The sequence below is a fragment of the Phasianus colchicus genome, chromosome 5, assembly GCF_987193195.1.
Source record: "Phasianus colchicus chromosome 5, bPhaCol1.hap1.1, whole genome shotgun sequence".
Classification (NCBI taxonomy): domain Eukaryota; kingdom Metazoa; phylum Chordata; class Aves; order Galliformes; family Phasianidae; genus Phasianus; species Phasianus colchicus.
In genome coordinates, this window is record NC_143440.1 from 33,159,121 (window position 1) to 33,176,770 (window position 17,650).

General features: G+C 33.3%; 1 protein-coding gene across 3 annotated transcripts in view; it reads left to right on the forward strand.

Annotated features, from left to right (window-relative positions):
• The window catches only part of DPH6 (diphthamine biosynthesis 6), a 182,795-nt gene that overhangs the window by 106,526 nt on the left and 58,619 nt on the right, over window positions 1-17,650 (forward strand). For 2 of the 3 annotated variants that reach the window (XM_090141267.1, XM_031593741.2), the window contains exon 13: window positions 15,219-15,461. The exons of the other annotated variant lie outside the window; for it this stretch is intronic. In XM_090141267.1, the coding sequence (XP_089997393.1) occupies window positions 15,219-15,461 (243 nt within the window). The remainder of the gene's footprint in view (window positions 1-15,218; window positions 15,462-17,650) is intronic. 3 annotated transcript variants of the gene reach the window in all.

Consider the following 17,650-nt stretch of genomic DNA (forward strand, 5'->3'; position numbering starts at 1 on the left):
GATCTCTGTAACTTAATAATTTTGTATCTTGATCCATCACGCATGATCATCTTGTTGTACTTACATTCAGTGGAGATCACTGAAGCTCTTCAGAGTCTTCCCATTGTCTCTATATTCTGCATTTTTTGAATGGAAAGACTGTAGCATAAGTATACATAGTATATAAAGATAGTGTTGATAGTATGCTTATGTTTAATTTCTTAGATGTATATATATATTTATGCATATGTACACAAAAACATATACTGCAGAAAGGCAGACCTTCTTTAATGTCTCATGGTGGATTATGAATTGTCATTTTCCAAGAACCAAAATTCAGTGTGGTCTTTGAGAGCCTAAACAGCCTTATCATCCATAAGTTTTCAAGGATCTTCTATTCAGCGTCTATAAGGAAGACTTGAGAAACCGTAGGCTAAAATTCTGCAACATTTGTAGCTGAGTAACAAACCTAGGAACCTTATTAGTGGAGTGTTTTTGGTATATGGTAATAGTTGGTTTCATGTGTGGCTTACTACTCTTGATATGGTAGGTTTTGGCATTTGAAAATAAAGTATGAATTCTTAAGATATTATACAGAAACTAAGTTGTTCAACACTAAAAATTTATACGTACTTTGAAATGTCTATGGAAATGACATAGCACAATATACTTCTTAAGCATCATGAGTTATGAGATATATGATACAAGCTGGAAATTGGATTGTTGCACTGTGTTTTTGTCATATACTAATCTTAGATTGGAACAACAGTTGTTTTCTGCTATTTTGTTGTTGTTGTTGTTGTTGTTTCTTTGCTGTTTTATCAGTGATATTCCTGTTAGGAATGTGTTAGACTTTTGATCTATATGTTTAGCCTTAAACAATAATAATAGTATCGTTTAAGTTATACTGCAGTTTGGCTTCCTAACTGCCAGATTTTGAGTTGGATCAGTTAGATACTGTAAATTGCATTGCATACTTGATTTTGTGGAAGAAAGACAGCAGACTTCAATTCTGTTGATATTTAACATGCATTTTATGTATCTGAAAATCATTTTCATCTTTAAGGTTCATCCATGTTTTGCCAGATAGGAAAGAAAAACTGAATGCCTCTATAATAGGAAGAAACCCTCCTAGATTGTTAGGGACCAAAGAAGCCTTCTGCAATAGTCTAATATCATGACAGTAAAAGTCATGAATGTTTTGAAGGAAGAAGTTGCAATGACATTCTTGCTGTGAAAAATTGGGCATTAAAACCTGAAAATGTTAGTGAGACATTTGTCTCATCTGGAGCAACCTGAGAACTGCCCTATCAAGGTCAAATACCCAATACACAAGATTGGCAATGTTCAGCCACCAGCTGCAAAGGCTTGTGTTTACTTTTTTGTATATGTCCCAGTTCAACCAACTCAGACACCCTGCTTTGGAAAGGGGGTAATTATAGTAATGACAACTGAACAGGATGAGATTGTTGTGAAGGTTGAGATCAGTATAGTAAATAATATACTAGCACTAACAACAACTCTATTACAGGAAACTGATTTACTTTTTGTCATGCTAGGGATGTGCAACTACTGTGACTTGCAAATACTGCAATTCTTTCTGTGACAAACATACAAATGAGACAAACCTGGTTTTATTTCCTTATGGTTCAACTTTGTTCTAACTGTTTTGATAGGTAAATGAATTTTAATCATGCAAAACTGAACTTCTACAAATGTTGTTGAATATATGTATCTTCTGGAGTTATTACATCGATTACAGCCCTTGGATGAAGAGCACATAAGGTTAAAAAGAGATCTATAATATGATAACTTTATGTGGTGCTTAGTCTTTCAGAAGCAGTCTTCTCCTTGTGGGATGGAAAGGCTTTGGATATTTCTTAGATGGATAGATTACTAAATATTCACTGAACATTTTCTTTCTGGGCTTTTCCCTCCTGTGAAGCAATCTGTCAGATCTTATTCTGTATTTAAGGAATTGCCTGAAGAGCCTTGGTTAAGTTGTCTGTGGCTCACACTGTGTGAAGTTTAAGCTTTCTTCTTTTTAACAATAACAAATCTGTAAGATTATTTTTTCCTAAGTTCTGAAAAGGCAGCAATAAATTTGAATTCTATACATGAAATTTAGACATTAGTCTGGTATTATACATATAGTTCTGACATTAATCTAATTATTCAGAAACTACAGTAGTAGAATAACAAGTAATTTATTGATGGTTTAAACTCAGGTACAGTTTTGTTTTACTCTGCTGGTCTGAACTGCTGTTATAGTTTCATTCTTAAGAACAGGAGTGATGCATTTTTTATCCCCTTGATTATACCTTGATAATCTGTGCTGGTCAGAGGCAATTGAAAGTCAGGAAGATTTCAGCAAAGATAGTGAAAATTTCATTGAGTATGTATATTTCAGTAAATTAGCAAGTGATCATTTAAAATGTAAATCTTGAAGCAATTAAGTCAAACTGCAGCTTCTTATAATAAATAAAGTGCCTTTTTGAAATGTGAATATCCTTCACAATTTCTCTTTCAGTAATGTGCTTGTGTGTATATATTTTAGCTGTGTATGTGTATATATTTTATGATCAATATTCATAAATTTTGGAGCACAAATTGCTGAATTCACTGTAGCTGTATGTTACTATTAGCACATAAATGACCAGCTCCTTCTATGATGGCTGGTTTTATAGATACTACACCCTTCTAGTGATGAGCTGTTCTTTACCTTGACGGTTTAATAAAAAGCTTTTAATGACATACTGTGTATATTACACTGATTATCTGAAAGAGTGTTGCAGCTTTAATGATGCCTGTATTGTCAGTGTAAGAACTTAGCAGTACCCACATAAGATGATGTTCAGTATGACAGTTACTCAGTTTATACTTCAGGGAAGATATCAAAGCTAATATCTAGTTTGTAGTATAAATAATCTTTTGTGATTATCAGTTAGGATGATTTGGGACTGCTATCACCACAGTGACTCCTCTATATTCCAGCTTTTCAAATGGATTTATATTTCCATTTGTTAATCTTTCTACTTTTCAATTGCAATTGCTAGAACAATAAACGTGAATATTTTTTGCTTCTCAGTCTTACATCTGTACTACAAATAATAAAGTCTAAAATATAGTAGCTCACAGAAATTGTCCTCTGATACGCTTTATGTGAAAGGAAATGCAGGAGAAGATTGTCATGACTGCAGATTTATTTGACATTTATGTGATATCTGTATGGTTATGCTTGTGTATAGTGCACGGTTCTTCTTGCAATAACTTTAAAGTCAGGGAAGTGGCTGCTGTATTGATAGGATGAAAGTAGTAGTAATAAAAGAGAGCAAAAGAAGACAACATGCATTTACAGTTGAGGTGTTTAAAACTTGCTTATGCTCCCTCCAGGTCATACAGATAGAGATGGAATGTTCTTGACCTGACAACTTCAGAATTTTTGATCAATTACTACTTAGATTTCAGTGGAACCTTTTTAAAGCCTCATGACTTAATCCTCATTTATGACATTTTTACTTAGCTTCATTTCTCCTGTTCTCAAAGCAATGCTATTATTTCTGTATAAACTCTGATAAATATGCCTACAGCACTTCGTGAACAAATAAAAACAAATTTCTTTTTTCATATCTATGCTATACAATCAAACTATATAAATAGATACTTATACACAAAGTTGGTAATGACAATATTAGAAGGCTTAACTGTTAGCTATATTTTTTCAGTAAGAATAAGTGCAATATACTAAATATTGCAGGGGGAGATCCTAAATAAGTGTTCATCTCTGTTTTTTGTTACGCATTTTTTTTGCATTTTTCCTGTTATTATCAGCCTATGATCACTTCTACTGTGTTGATAAATACACGTAGGAGTATAAGAAACACTTCTGCTCTTACAACTACTGTGATTTGTGGCTTTCGTCAGAGTATGTCAGACTAACCATTTGGCTAAAATGGCAGTGCTGTTACAGCCATTTCAGCTGCTATCACTGTCAATCCCAATGAAACCGAACGCCTGTAATTATGAGATATTTTTGGTCAACATGCTTTACATAGACAGAACCTTTGAGGGCAATAAATTCTAGGACACAAGGAAGGATGTGCAAGAACAATACTTTCCACCTTAAATTACATGTTTCGATATCTAATTAGAAAGTTGCAGTGGTTTTAGTGCTGACATCTGCTTTGTGTCATAGCAGGGAATTAGTACAGATTTTCATTCACTTTTTTACAGATTTACTCTGTATTTTAATGACATTTACACTTCACAGAAAGAAAGCAAGGAAAATTTTACATCACTTTGTGCGCCTCATATATTGCAGACCAGTTATGCATCTCCAGTAGAGTTATAAACTATGGCTGCAAACTAGGCTGCAAGCAAATTTTCCCTAAGGCATGAACCATAAATTAAAGTAATAATCATCTCTGTAAGAGACAACTTTTTTCCATGGTTCTTTTTTTTTTTTTTTTTTTTTTTTTTAATAAACTAGGTCAGAGAAATTTAGGATATTTTAGAGTATGTACAGTATTGTATTGTTTGCCAGTACCTAATTTACAATTACAGAGCTGCATGAATATTGAAATGATTCAGCTTCCCATTATAAATGTATGTGGCAGTTTGGTTGTTGATCAGTTTATGAAGTTAATGCAAATGAAACTGTCTTCCTGTCAGCATTTGAAATATATAATGCAGTCATGTTGTATATTCAGGGACAGGCCATTGACAGTCAATTAACAAGTTTGATTGGTATGTCAACTCATTCTTTTGAATTGTTAATAGTATGTTAATAGCATTCATTTCTTTGTGCAGTCCCATTTGCAGCTTCACAGTTACAGCTATTTTTTATGATTCTGAGTAACCTAAAATAGTGCCTTAATAATAGATTATTAAACACCTGTCTGGTGTAGCTTAGGGAGGTTTTTCTAGACTGGGAGTTTGCAGTGGATCCCTTTGATATTCAAATCAACAAATGATAGCCTTTTTATTCAAAACGTAAGTTCTTTTGATGGTTAGCTTGTTAAGAAATATTCAGCTCCAGTCTGACCTGATCTGGTTTCTCATGGAAAAGATCTGATGCTGTTTGAAGGCTCATAAATGGAATGCCAATGACAATTTGTTGTTGACGTTTTGCTGCCTCAGCCTTCAGATGCTGCTGGTTGATGTGCCGCTTTAGCTTCACCAAATAATGCTTGCAGGTAAATGATCTTCTGATTGATCAGCTAGTTTCAAAGCAAAGAGTTCTCTTCTGTGGTCTGTAGTCATGGTTTTTAGGCTTGGAGGGGTACGTTAAAAGATGCATCAAAGTTGACAGATGAATCTCGAGGCAAGGAATGATGGGAGACAGCAGAATTATGGGAATATTTTTGAGAGAATAACATATTAGTGAGATTTTTGAAGACCTTCAAAGGTCTATCAAGCCAGCTCCCTATAGCAGATTTGTTCCTCCTTTATTTTTTTTTTTTTTTAGTTAGGTATGCTGGTTAACTCTCTGTTTCCTGTGTTGGGAAGGTGTTGAGCTGTAAAGATTTATTATTCTCTAATTATGTTTTAAAGGGCTTATGTCATTTGAATCTCACAATTATCTTTATCTACATCCATGGCCTAGTCCTGAAATATGCAGCTCGCTGGTTGCTTTACTAAATTTTGCATGAAATCAAAGCATGACATCATTTTTACAAAGTCATGTTGTACAATGAATTTCATTTCTTTACTCTAACATCTGTGATACTGTGGATTAAAATTACAATTAAAAGCACTATTTGGAATTACTCTGTTTCTCCACATTTTTTTTATTACATCTATAATTCTTTCCTACCCATTTTCATTCCCTGTTAGCATCCTTCCTAATTCTAACATAGCTCTTCTAAAGACTCAGACTTGCTATTAGAAGTTCAAAATGCATCACAGAAAAAGTTCATTTTTCTTAATGCAAACTCTGAAATAACATATTGAAAGGTGCGTGTTAACTGTATTTAACTGGACTTTTTAGCAAATAATTCTTACTGGCTGAATTTAGACAAAAAAAAAAAAAAAAAAAAAAAAAGAAGCGCAATCTTTAAAGAACAAAAAAAAATCTTCACACCTCAGAATAACACCCGTACATACTTAATACTGATAGATGAACACTTAAGTCATTCAATTTCAATCTTGTATGTTGGATAAATAGTCTACAAGTTTTATACAGGACAGTTTCCATCATTGTTTTTGGCAGTTTGAATAATTTTAAAATACTGTTTCATTGATGATTAGAAGCTTTTTCTGTTAGACTGGAAGAAAAAAATATTAGACATTTGTCCTGACATGTTGGGTCATACTTTCTGTGAAATGCCTATAATTTTCCTAAGTTTAAAAGCAAAATTATATATTTAAATAGTTTTCTTTGATACAGACTCTGTTTTTGAAGAGTTACTCCATTGGTTATTTATGAAATTCAAATAACAAGTTCAAAGATTTTCCAATGGTAACACCATTAACACCATTTCGAAGTCATCATTTCTTGTGCTTAAGTAAGGTTTAACCATTGTACTTCAAAGTGAATAAAGTATTATCACCACAATACGAATAAATAGGTAAAATACTGTTATAAATAGCAATGTAATATATATTTTGTATATGCTATATAATATTTGTGTTGCTATTGTATATACTGTACATATGTGTATAGCTGTGACAAATAAGTCACTTTTCTTTCCCACTTGGAGGTGGTGGGGATATCTATTATAAGTTGGACTTGTGCACTGAATAGTCTTTGACACAAATTAATGTTTTAATTTTGCTTATTACATAGTCACAGACATAAGTAAAATTCCTGTTAGACTGCATATACACAGAGAATAGGAGAAGTGTGAAGCCACACTAAATTGCTAAACTAAGAATTATCACTTCTAGCTTAGTAATACTGTCAATACAATTAACTGTTTTCAAACCAATTGTTAATTTTCTGAAACTATTTCTTTCCTTTCTCCCAGTTATCACAGACCATTACCTTAAGTATCCAATGACATTCATGAAAGGCATGTTTTCAGTAAGAATTTTAAGCCAAGTGGTGGCTGGGAAAGCAATATTTTCTGTAAGAATGGAATATCATGGTGTTGGTGTGTTTCATACAGTGTGCATTTTGTAGGGAATTATTGTAGTGAAATGAACAGTTTTTATCTTTCAGTGCGGAGTATTTTCTCTGCCTAGTTATCCATCAGGTAGGAAAGGGAAAATACTAACTTATTCTTCATAGTATTTTATGACTACAACCTTTATTCTCCTTGGATGCTGTATTCCAGAAAAATGTTACAGCCTTGAGTAGTAACACTTATAACCATGAGGGTGGATAGGGTGGTAGAAGTTTCCGCTAGGTAAGTGGGAATATGAATAAACCTAAGGAAACTTCAATCCAGAAATTTCTAGTGTGACTTATTGGACTGCTTTATCACTGCAGTTGTAGTTTACATGATGATTTAGTTTACTGTAAGTGGACATTTCCAGTAACAGCAGCAATTAATGTGAGCAAGATATGATGGGACCCCTCAGTGTATTGTACTAACGTAACTGTTTAAGGAAAAAAAGTAGAGACAAGGCTTGTAGTATAAGCGCAAGTAAGTATATAAGGATATTGCATCACTTTCTCTGTTTTATCTTCCTTTAGATATTGTGCGTGGATAGAAGAACCATATAGTCCCACTCTTATATATGCTATCTATTCCTCTATAGCCATTCCCCTCTAAGTATAGGCAGAGAAAAATGTAGAAATCAAAGAGAGAACATTCCAATTATTTTGTTGTTGTTGTTTCATACACAGAACTGAGAAAGAAAGAATGCTGATGTTATAAACCTGTCCCCATCAGAGTAAATTTAGGTTAATAGTCATAAGTAGCAAAATCACAAATAAACTGTCTTGGAACATCAAATGGATGTTTATCTAAACTCATGCGAGGTTTAGATATTTACTATTTGAAAACAATCCTTACCCTAGCTGATTAAAATGTTTTTCATACTTTGAGTTCAGCTATGCTAGCCTATAAGATGAAAATTGATGTTACTGATTAACTGTTAGGAATAAAAAAAAGTACTTAAAAACTGAGCAGTCATCTGAAACTTTGATATGACATCATCTTTTACAACATTCCTTTTAAAATCATAGCTTTCCTAAAGAATATAATGTCAGTTTTCTGACTTTTTAGAAAATTTTACTCCATTATCCAAGGATTAGTGTTTCTTGTTCTGGAACATATATTTGGTAAATCTGATAAGTCTAACCTGTTTCACGAGAACAGAGACAGAAACAATCTTCTTTAATATTATAATTAACTTGTTACTAGTTAGGAAGACTTATGCAATGCTCAGCACTGTTGCAGTCAAGTTTTCTTCCATTATACGAATATCTGTGATTCAAAATATTTTTGCCATATGTCCTGGTATATGTTTTCATTTCTCCTAAATCTCATATTGTTATTTTCTGCCTGTATTTCAAATCTGTGTCCATTTTTATTATTTTTATTGGTGTACATTCTAATTTAGTATCTTCCATGAGTTTCATTACCATGCTGTTAATGCCTTCTTCCATTGACTTAATGAAGATGTTAAATAAAGTCAGGCCTGATACCAATCCCTACGGCACCCCAGTTCAGCACACTGGCATTTTCATTACTCTCTCCTTACAGCCTATCAGCTATTTAACAGCATTTTTAATTAGCAGAGTTAAAAATAATTTGCAAAGATGCTGACTCAGATATTTTAAGAATCCAAATGAATTACAACTATTAAATTTCCTTATCTTTGCATATGTAATTGTAAGTGCAGTCAATGATATTGGACATAATATATATTTTCTAAAATTCTATATCCGTTGCTCAATATTCCATGTCCACATTGTCATTTTTATCACTTTACATCTTTAGACACTAATCTTTTCCACGTTGTTTTTCTGGACCTTGTGATTATACCTTTATTTTTCTTGATTAATTGAGTTTATGAAGTCTCTCCTTCCCCATCCCAGCCCAATTATTGTGCAGTAGAGTAATCTAAGTTTTTCTTTTTTTCATTTGTTTGGCTTGGCATCTTCATCCACAGTGACATGAATAAGAAATGAGTAAATGATAATCAGTTTGGAAGTTTTACTCCATCCTTTAGATAAGGTATGTTCATAAAGCTGAGTGTTCTGCAGTTTTTCACAGTTGCCAGATTTTGCTAATGTGCTTGTGTGAGAACTTGTGATTTTTTTTCAAAAGCTTGAGAGAAAATGGTAGGTTTTGTAAAAGGTGACAGATTAATAGTTGAGAAGACTAGAATTCCACTGTCCCAAGAAGGAAATGCATTAAAGAATAATACTCTAATTAGCTTGCTCATTTTCCAATACAAAGAATGCTTGTTTTCTATTTTGGAAAAAAAAACCATCCTTTTGGACATGAAGAACAGTTTGGCAATTAAGTCTTTGAACTGTCCAATTGTAATTTTCCATGAAGGAACAATATATGACCTATGTGCCAATACAGGACATTGACCAAAATATGTATAAATACATATAATGTATATATAATACAATAGTGTACATAATGTAATACACTTTACCTCCATTTTCTTCATTTCCTCTCTATGTTTTGGAGATTCTATGTGGACCAAAATGAATGTTTGGGAGCAGACTTCAGCCTTGCTGTCATGCTCACATGAATATATTAGATGGCAAAGCTTTTCATCCACCTTATTGAGACTTTTCCTAATGTTCATGGCTACATTTACTGACTTAAAAAGCTAGATTTGTTTCTGTTCTGTGTTTTACACTCCCCTGGAAAATGAATGACAGCTTTTGAGATGTTTTTATGTGAACATTTCAGTTTGAATCCTCATAGAATCTTTTCCTTCTAAAAATCAAAAATATGTGGGTTTTATTCCCATCAGTTGAATAAATTGATTCAACGTGGATCAAGATTTGAATATAACCAACACATTGCCACAAAAACATATACAAATAATACAGTTTTCTATAATGATCTAGAACAGTTAAAAAAAAAAATAATTTTGAAGTTGAAACTTTGGTCTTTGATCTTTCTTATACTTTCTGACCTGATTGTCTCCCTCATGCCTGTGCATTTAGCATTTTGCTAAACTTCAAGGGGCTACACACCTTCAGGAGTATCTGCTTTGATGATTTGCTTTAAATCCAGTGCAGTTTAAAGGCTTAATTTGAATTATTTAATTATTTGGATTTTAGAGGATAGCAGGTATTTATGGTTGGGAAGCACAGAGTAGAAATGAGAGATATTTAGAAGAACTTTTAAAAGTTGTTTTAGTACTTACAACAATGAATATTGTGGCTTTTTCAGATGGATTGTTGATTTAGTAGTCCTTTTAAACTATTTATTTTTGTACATAATACGGGACATGGTGCTTCTCTTTTCTATAGTTTCTAATTAAGAAATGCACAAATTTGGTGAGTGTCAGATATGACTTGGACAGTGTATGTTAATTTTGCTAAATTACAGTTAAAAAACACAATTGTATAGACAAGTGTAGTATGTAGTGTAGTTCTTGCTACAGAAATACTCAGTGGATGTTTGTTGTGGCTTAGAAAGCACAAATAAAAGTTCAAAGAGAAAAAATTGTACCACATTTTGATAATATAAATTTGTAATAGTGAAGGACAATACAAGAAGATGAATATTCTGTAATTATGCAGATTAGGTAATCAAATAGATTTTGAAACATACAAAGTTCTAACTTAGCTTGAGAATTAGCTAGCTGCTATCACAGCATTTGAAAACTGAGTTACAAATCTCTGAAAGCTGCAGAAATGTTACAGAAATTTCAGTAAGAAAGCAGTAACAGATACCATTGATTAGTTATGCTCTTTTGAACCTGAGAGAAGCAGTTACTTTATTAAAGAAAAGTTCTGCATTTTTTAGGGCAATATACAAGCATCTTACTTAAGTTATAAGTAGATTCTCACGTGAGTCAATTTCTGTTTAGTTAAGGATAGTAAAAACAATTTTTTGATTTTTCATTTGGGATTATATTCTTTGTCTTTTGGCTGCTGATATTAAGCTCATATTCTCAAAAAAAAAAACCTGAATAAAGCTAAACTATGTATGACCAACTTATTTATTGAATTTTTAGCCTACACATTTGTAGGCTAAATAGTTTAAGAAAAAACACGCATTATATTGGAGACTGTGATGTATTGGAAGCATTTTAATCAGATGTAATTTGTGTTCATAGTATGAACTCAGAGCCTTTCAGTTACCATTGTCTAAATGGTACCTTTAAAACTTTATTCACATTGGGTAGTTGAATAAAAGATTTCACATTGCAAAAAGCAATTTTACCATCATTAGCTAAAATAAAAGGGCCCTAGGAAGAAAGGATTATCATATATTAAATAAAAAGTTCACCACCTTATAGCTCTAATCCTGTTAGAAAAGATGATTTCTAGCTAACTTAATCAGCCAGAGGTCTTTATTGCCTGGAGTATTAATTGATTTAGGTCTTCATTAAGGTCAGAGGTACACATGGATGACCAGAGGCAGCCTATTAGCACATTGTCAGTTATGCTTATTTACATTGACTGAGCATAATGGTAGGCTATTTCACTGTTAGGTCAAAGGGTCACTGAATCTTTTGTGTACCCTGACCTGTTAAAGGGCAGCAGTCACTCAGACACCATACTGCTTTCAGAATAAAGGTTTGGTTAATTGCATATTGACTTCACCCTTTCAAAGAAAAGTGTATTGGTTCATATAGTGCAAATATTAACACTGGCATAAAAACCTATAGGTGAATGGTCAAAATGTCTCTATTAAAAAATCTCTGCACTTTTAATATTTGTGCTACTCAATCACTAGCAAGTTTTAATAATACCATTAGGAAAAGTTTTATAAAGTTTCTGGAATTGCTATTGGCCTTTGTTAACAAAAACAAACAAAACAAGAATGTGCAAATCTAGAGGTATCCTGTTACTTTTTTTCCTTTGCAAATAGCAATAATTATAGCATTCTCTGATTAATTAATATTTTAGATTAGTCCTTATGCCCAATCAAGTCTGTTTTTCCCCTTGTTTCTTTTCCTGAGTTATATTCTGTGGAGGGGCCATCCTGATAATGCAGATGTGTTGTGTCTCACAATATTGTTAAAAAATTTTCCGAGTGCTAGAACAACTTGAAGCAGCACCAAGCAGCATCCCAACTTTTCCATTTTGCAGCGTCATGGACACTTTGCTTCTTAAATGTGAATTTCTAAGTTCATAAGAACTGAATGTAGGAAGGACAGCTAAAAAAAGTGGAATAATTCTTTGCTGTCATACTGACTTTCCTTCGTATTTGCTGTGATCTAGCTCTCTGTTCTACTTCCTGCAGCATAAGTACAAAATGAAAAGCAGTAATTCTTAAATAAGTGCTTAGCATTCCTGTATGTATGAATTTCTTACTCTGAATTTCTGATTGTTGAATTCCCTTGATTACTTACAGTTGTGCAGACTGAAACAGTGAGCTGCCTTATTATTGTGCTAGCTTATGGAGGCTCAACTTTCATTTAACTTGCAGTGGTAAAATGAAAATAAAAGGGTAAAAAAATGGAATTGCATGAGCCTCTGTCTATAAACTGCTGCGTCCTCTGAAGATATATTGGAAAAGAATTTGTATAAGTGAGCATATCAGCAGTACAAGTTATTTTTATTTCTATTTTTTCCTAATATTTAATGAATTTTTAGCACTGGAAATATGTCTATGGGATATAGTGAAAATTAAATCATCAGTGTTTGACTACACAGCCATTATACTGTAGTTTTGTTTCTGTGCTGAATGTACTGAATATGGAAGTCCTCTAGAGTTGATACACTGTGAATCTATAGTCTGAAAAAATCTTATGTTATCTTTGAAGATGCTCCAAAACGATAAACTGTTGCAGCATTCTAGCAGCATTTTGCTGAACACTTTCACAACACAAGGACTGGCACCATACATTGTGACATCTCCTGTTGTTCAGCACTGTGAAAAAGATATCTTCCCTGTTTTAAATACTTTTTACTCTGCTAACAATTTTCTGTATAATGCTTCAAACACTCTGGAGACAACCTCTTGAAATCTGCTAAAACAGTGTTTTTACTGGTTTGCTGCTTTGCCCCTGCTGATTGTTTATTTATATTTGCTTTTCATGACCAAGTCTCTGGGAATGAGGAGAACATCCCTCCCCCTCTCCTTACTCTCAATTATGTCCCCCTGAAGTACAGTTGCTCAAAACCTGTGGCCCCTTTTGACCCTTTTCCCCTTCTTCCCCCTTGAATCCACCCTTTCATAGCATAGTAGCACGTTGAGAATTCTGTTTTTCTATTAATTACAGCTTAAGATACAAACAAGTATGTTAGGAACAGAGGAGGTTTTTTTAATTATTTTTTTTAATGAACTCTGCAAAATTCCCACTGAACTTGAGCCAAAAGCAGTGCCAATTTTGCTCAAATCCTTCAGAGATATTTTTTGACCTTGCTTATGATCAATGTAGCTAATTGTATCAGAACTATCCAAGATACTTTAAGAAAGTGCTATCTTAGTCCGTATTTCAAAACACTGACAGATATTTTATCATTAATTAGTATTCATATTATGTCTCAAACAGTCTGTTCAAGAAAGAGGAAGTGAACTGGGTGAACAGCTCTTCTGTCTACCTAATAATTAAAATGGGTAATGCATGGAAAACCAGGAGCCCAACAGAAAGAGGAAGAAATATTGCCAGTGTGATTTTTTTTCTGTAAACTATTAACTACCTGTATCAGAGTTTTTGACTAATACATGGATTTCACTTAGCAGAGGTAGAAATAAATGGCTTAATTTTAAAACAAACCTGTGCCTCTCTGAGTCATATCTTCCTGAATTTTTTTCTCATCCTGTCAGTATGCCACTTGATAGCTGGCTGGACTCCCTTGTTCAATGGCACATATTTTAAAATAGCACTAGGAAAAAAAAAAAAAAGACCATTTGTTCCTATAAAGTAAAACATTACTTGCATATTTTTTCAAAATTCAGGATTATATATAGAATTATCAAAATAATATTTCAGATATTTTAACCAATTTAAATTGTTGATGAGTGTCAGTTGATATGTTTCCTCTCTGCCTCCTCCCCCTCTTCAGCTGCTAATCATAGAACTTGTATGCCAAATTGTATAAGATACTCTTCCAATAGTTACATGTGTGAGTCTTTTGTGAGGCACAGACAGTTATGAGGACAGATTTGGAGTTGCATATGGGTCTGTCACATGGTTTGATTGCCATGTCTTCTAGGACACAGATTTCTTTTTTAATTATTCTTAATTGTAAAGAATTTTTACAGTTTTTACAGTAACTTCTGGAAAAAAATTTCTGAAGATTTCTTGCTCAGTCCATTTCCCTTCTCTACAGCAAATTGCTTCCTGTGCAGTCTTCAAAACTGATTACGCCCACCTTACTTCCCACTTCTATGCTTAGTTTTCTTCTGATTTGGAACAATATTCATTGCTTCTCTGATCAGGAAATGTATAGACCTTGTAGAGAAGTACAGAATAAGAGGATGAAAAGTTCTGATGTTTACATTAAGGTTTTATAATAAATCTGTGAGATGTCTGAATTGTAAGAATAAAAATTTCCTTTTCTGCCTGCTTTCAAGAAAACAGGTGTTCAGTGGTGCTGGGAAAATATAGGAAAATCAGCCCGAGGTAACTGCATTGCAGTTTGGTTTAACATATATTTGTGGCGTATCTGACCGCCCATTTAATTCAATTTTCAAAAGACAAACTCATCTCTAATTAAGTAGCACTCTTTTGCATCTTATTTTCAATCTGCAATTTGCTTTTACCTTCGAGAGGTTTATGATGATTTTTGTAATACTCTGAAAAACAGTGTGCATTCTCACTCTGAAAATGTACAGTGAAACAAATGGAACATTGAAAAGAAATGGAAGCTTACTTAAAAGAAAGCAAGAATGTATTTAATCATATTGGGCCTTAACACAAGCTGTAACAATCAGTTACATCAGATATTATTTTGAGATGATGCATACATCCATATATTAATTGTTAGTTTAAAGTTTATTATGGTGCTGTATTCATGTGAAATATATAAAGCCCTATCAAAACTGGCCCTTACAATGACGTTTGCTACATTTTTAGTGACTGATAAAGGATTGCAAAGAACAATAGTGCTGAGAGAAATTTCTTGGAAAATTGAAAATTTTTTCCTTTGTTTCCTATGTACTCCTATAATTTTATTTATTTATTTATTCCTCTAGGTCAGAGATATTCTCTACTGTGCTGGACAGATTGGCCTAGTACCGTGTACTATGCAGCTTGTTAGTGGTGGTGTGTGGAATGAGGCCACAGTTGCTCTCAGTCATGTTGAGAAAGTCCTCCAGGCTATGAGCCAGAAGACTACGCTACACCATGTGATCACAGCGATCTGCTATGTAGCTGACAGCAAACACATTCCTGTTGCTCATTCTATATGGAAGAAGAAATTAAGAGATTGTAAAAAGGTAGCTGTGATATCCACTTCCCTCATTCTAAGTTGTCTTTTTCTTCCCTATGTCTTGTAATAATATCAGAATTTTCTCAGTACATTTCAGAGTGGTTCAAGTAAAGCTAATATAATAAGGTTTGATTGAGCTGTTATGTTCTGGCTCATAAGTGGTTGTGCACAATTGAGAAAGAAAATTGCTTAATAGAAAGTTATATTCATCACTAACTTTGTCTTAATTCCCAAAGCAATATGGAAAAAAAACTCTTAAAAAGCAGTCAGTTCCTCTAGTAAAAATGTGAACAATACCTTATTTGAATTACTTCTGCCCATATATTTTTGTAGAGTAGGAACAGGACACTTTACTTTAACTTTTTCTTGGTTGTTCTGTTGAGATTTTTTCCCCCATTCTTTCTTACAAGCAATATTGTCATGACAACTGAGTTTAGCATTTCGCTGCTTATTATTATTTATTAGTCAGCTGAACTTTTATAACAAGATGGGGCGTGCCAGTTTTACTGGTTGACTCTAGATCATCTCTAACAGTACAATAATTTCCCCAGTGATTGATAGTGGTATCATAATCATTTCTGTTATGCACGTACCATTTTGCTTAAATAGCCACAGAACACTCTGCAAGCATTAGAAAGATAATGACAACAAATCTTGTAAACAAAATGTAGCTACTCTATAAATGAGTGAACAAGAGTAGTTACTACATAATTGCTATGGAACTTAATAGAATTTTTTAGTTATAGTTTCTTGGGAGATATGTGGCTTGGAAGCATAGCATACGTTAATAGTTAATATTGCCCTGGAAGAAAGGACAGTGCTTCCCAAACCTTTTCTTTCTATTTGAGTTCATGCTCGGTCTGTCTGTGCTATGCACTTGTTTTTCTGAGGGAAAAGGTAGACTTGCTTGAAAGCTGACACAGTTAACATAGATTTTGTAATAAAATATCCTCCTAAGTACCTTCCTCCAAGACTAAGTGTATTGAATTTGAAAGATTCCCAGTCTTCTCCGTAGCACTCTTACAGGTCTGCTAAGATCTGATTTTTCATTTCTGTTTTTACTGTAAAATGTACTGTTTGTTTTACACCTTTCAATTTCTACTCTAGGGCATGCTATCAGGTGTTTTTTATGTTCTAGTATTTTTGGTGAATGCCTTGAATTTTACAGTATATTTGAAATAGGTCAGTTATTAAAGTCCTTATTTACTTAAAATTCTCAGAAGTAGCTGACTTGCAGAGTGTAGAAATAACCTCACCTTTATGACTGCTGCTGAAAAATGGTAATAATTTTTTATGATTTGGTTTGGAATCACTTAAGGAACTCAGAAAGATACATTCCTCTAAATAAGATCATCACACAGAATGCCACATTAGTCTTCTGAAATTCAATCATGTCTTAGGTTTTTTTCTGTAAAGGACGTTCCAAAGTTTGTGTCTTATTGAAGACCTCAGCCTTTGTTTTTACTAATTATGTTTATACCCAGTTCTCAGACTTGCCATGGAGATATTAGCATAGTTCTTAAGGTGATGTTGAGTCTGCCAACTTTACAGGTTTTATAGATCAATGCTGCAAGCTTTAAATGGAAACAGCAAGTGTGACATCAGTGCATTTTCAATATTATCTTAACAGTATACTATCTTTAGCTGTCATTTTTTATAAGATGTACCATTTCATGATGTCTTTGAGGCTGCAATTAGAGACGTTGCATGGAGTCATAGCATCATTAAGCTAATTAAGGGTAGAGACATTATTGTCAGAGTTGATCCTGTAAAGCTTGGTCCTTTTGAAAAGCTGAGACTGTTTTTTGTTTTGTGACTAATTAGTAGCATGTACCATGACCATGAAGCCCACATACTTCCTTATTTGTAATATATACAGACACAGATTTGTGTCTGTGGGCAGATTTGTGGGCAGATTGGTAATGTTTTGCTGTTCTTTGAAAATTTTCCTTTTTCCAGGTAGAATTTTCTAAATACTCTGTAATTATTGTACATTCCAGCTACTCTTTATATAGTCTTTTGGGTCTTACTCTTAATGACATAACTAGACAGTTTCTTCTTAGCTACTTGAGAAACACCTCATGAGATTGCTTGCTTTTGGGTTATTAATAGTATCTGACTCGTGTCACTGTCTGATTGCTCAAGTCATAGCTTAAAAAATTGATTGCTGCCTACACATACTCCTGTGAAGAGTTA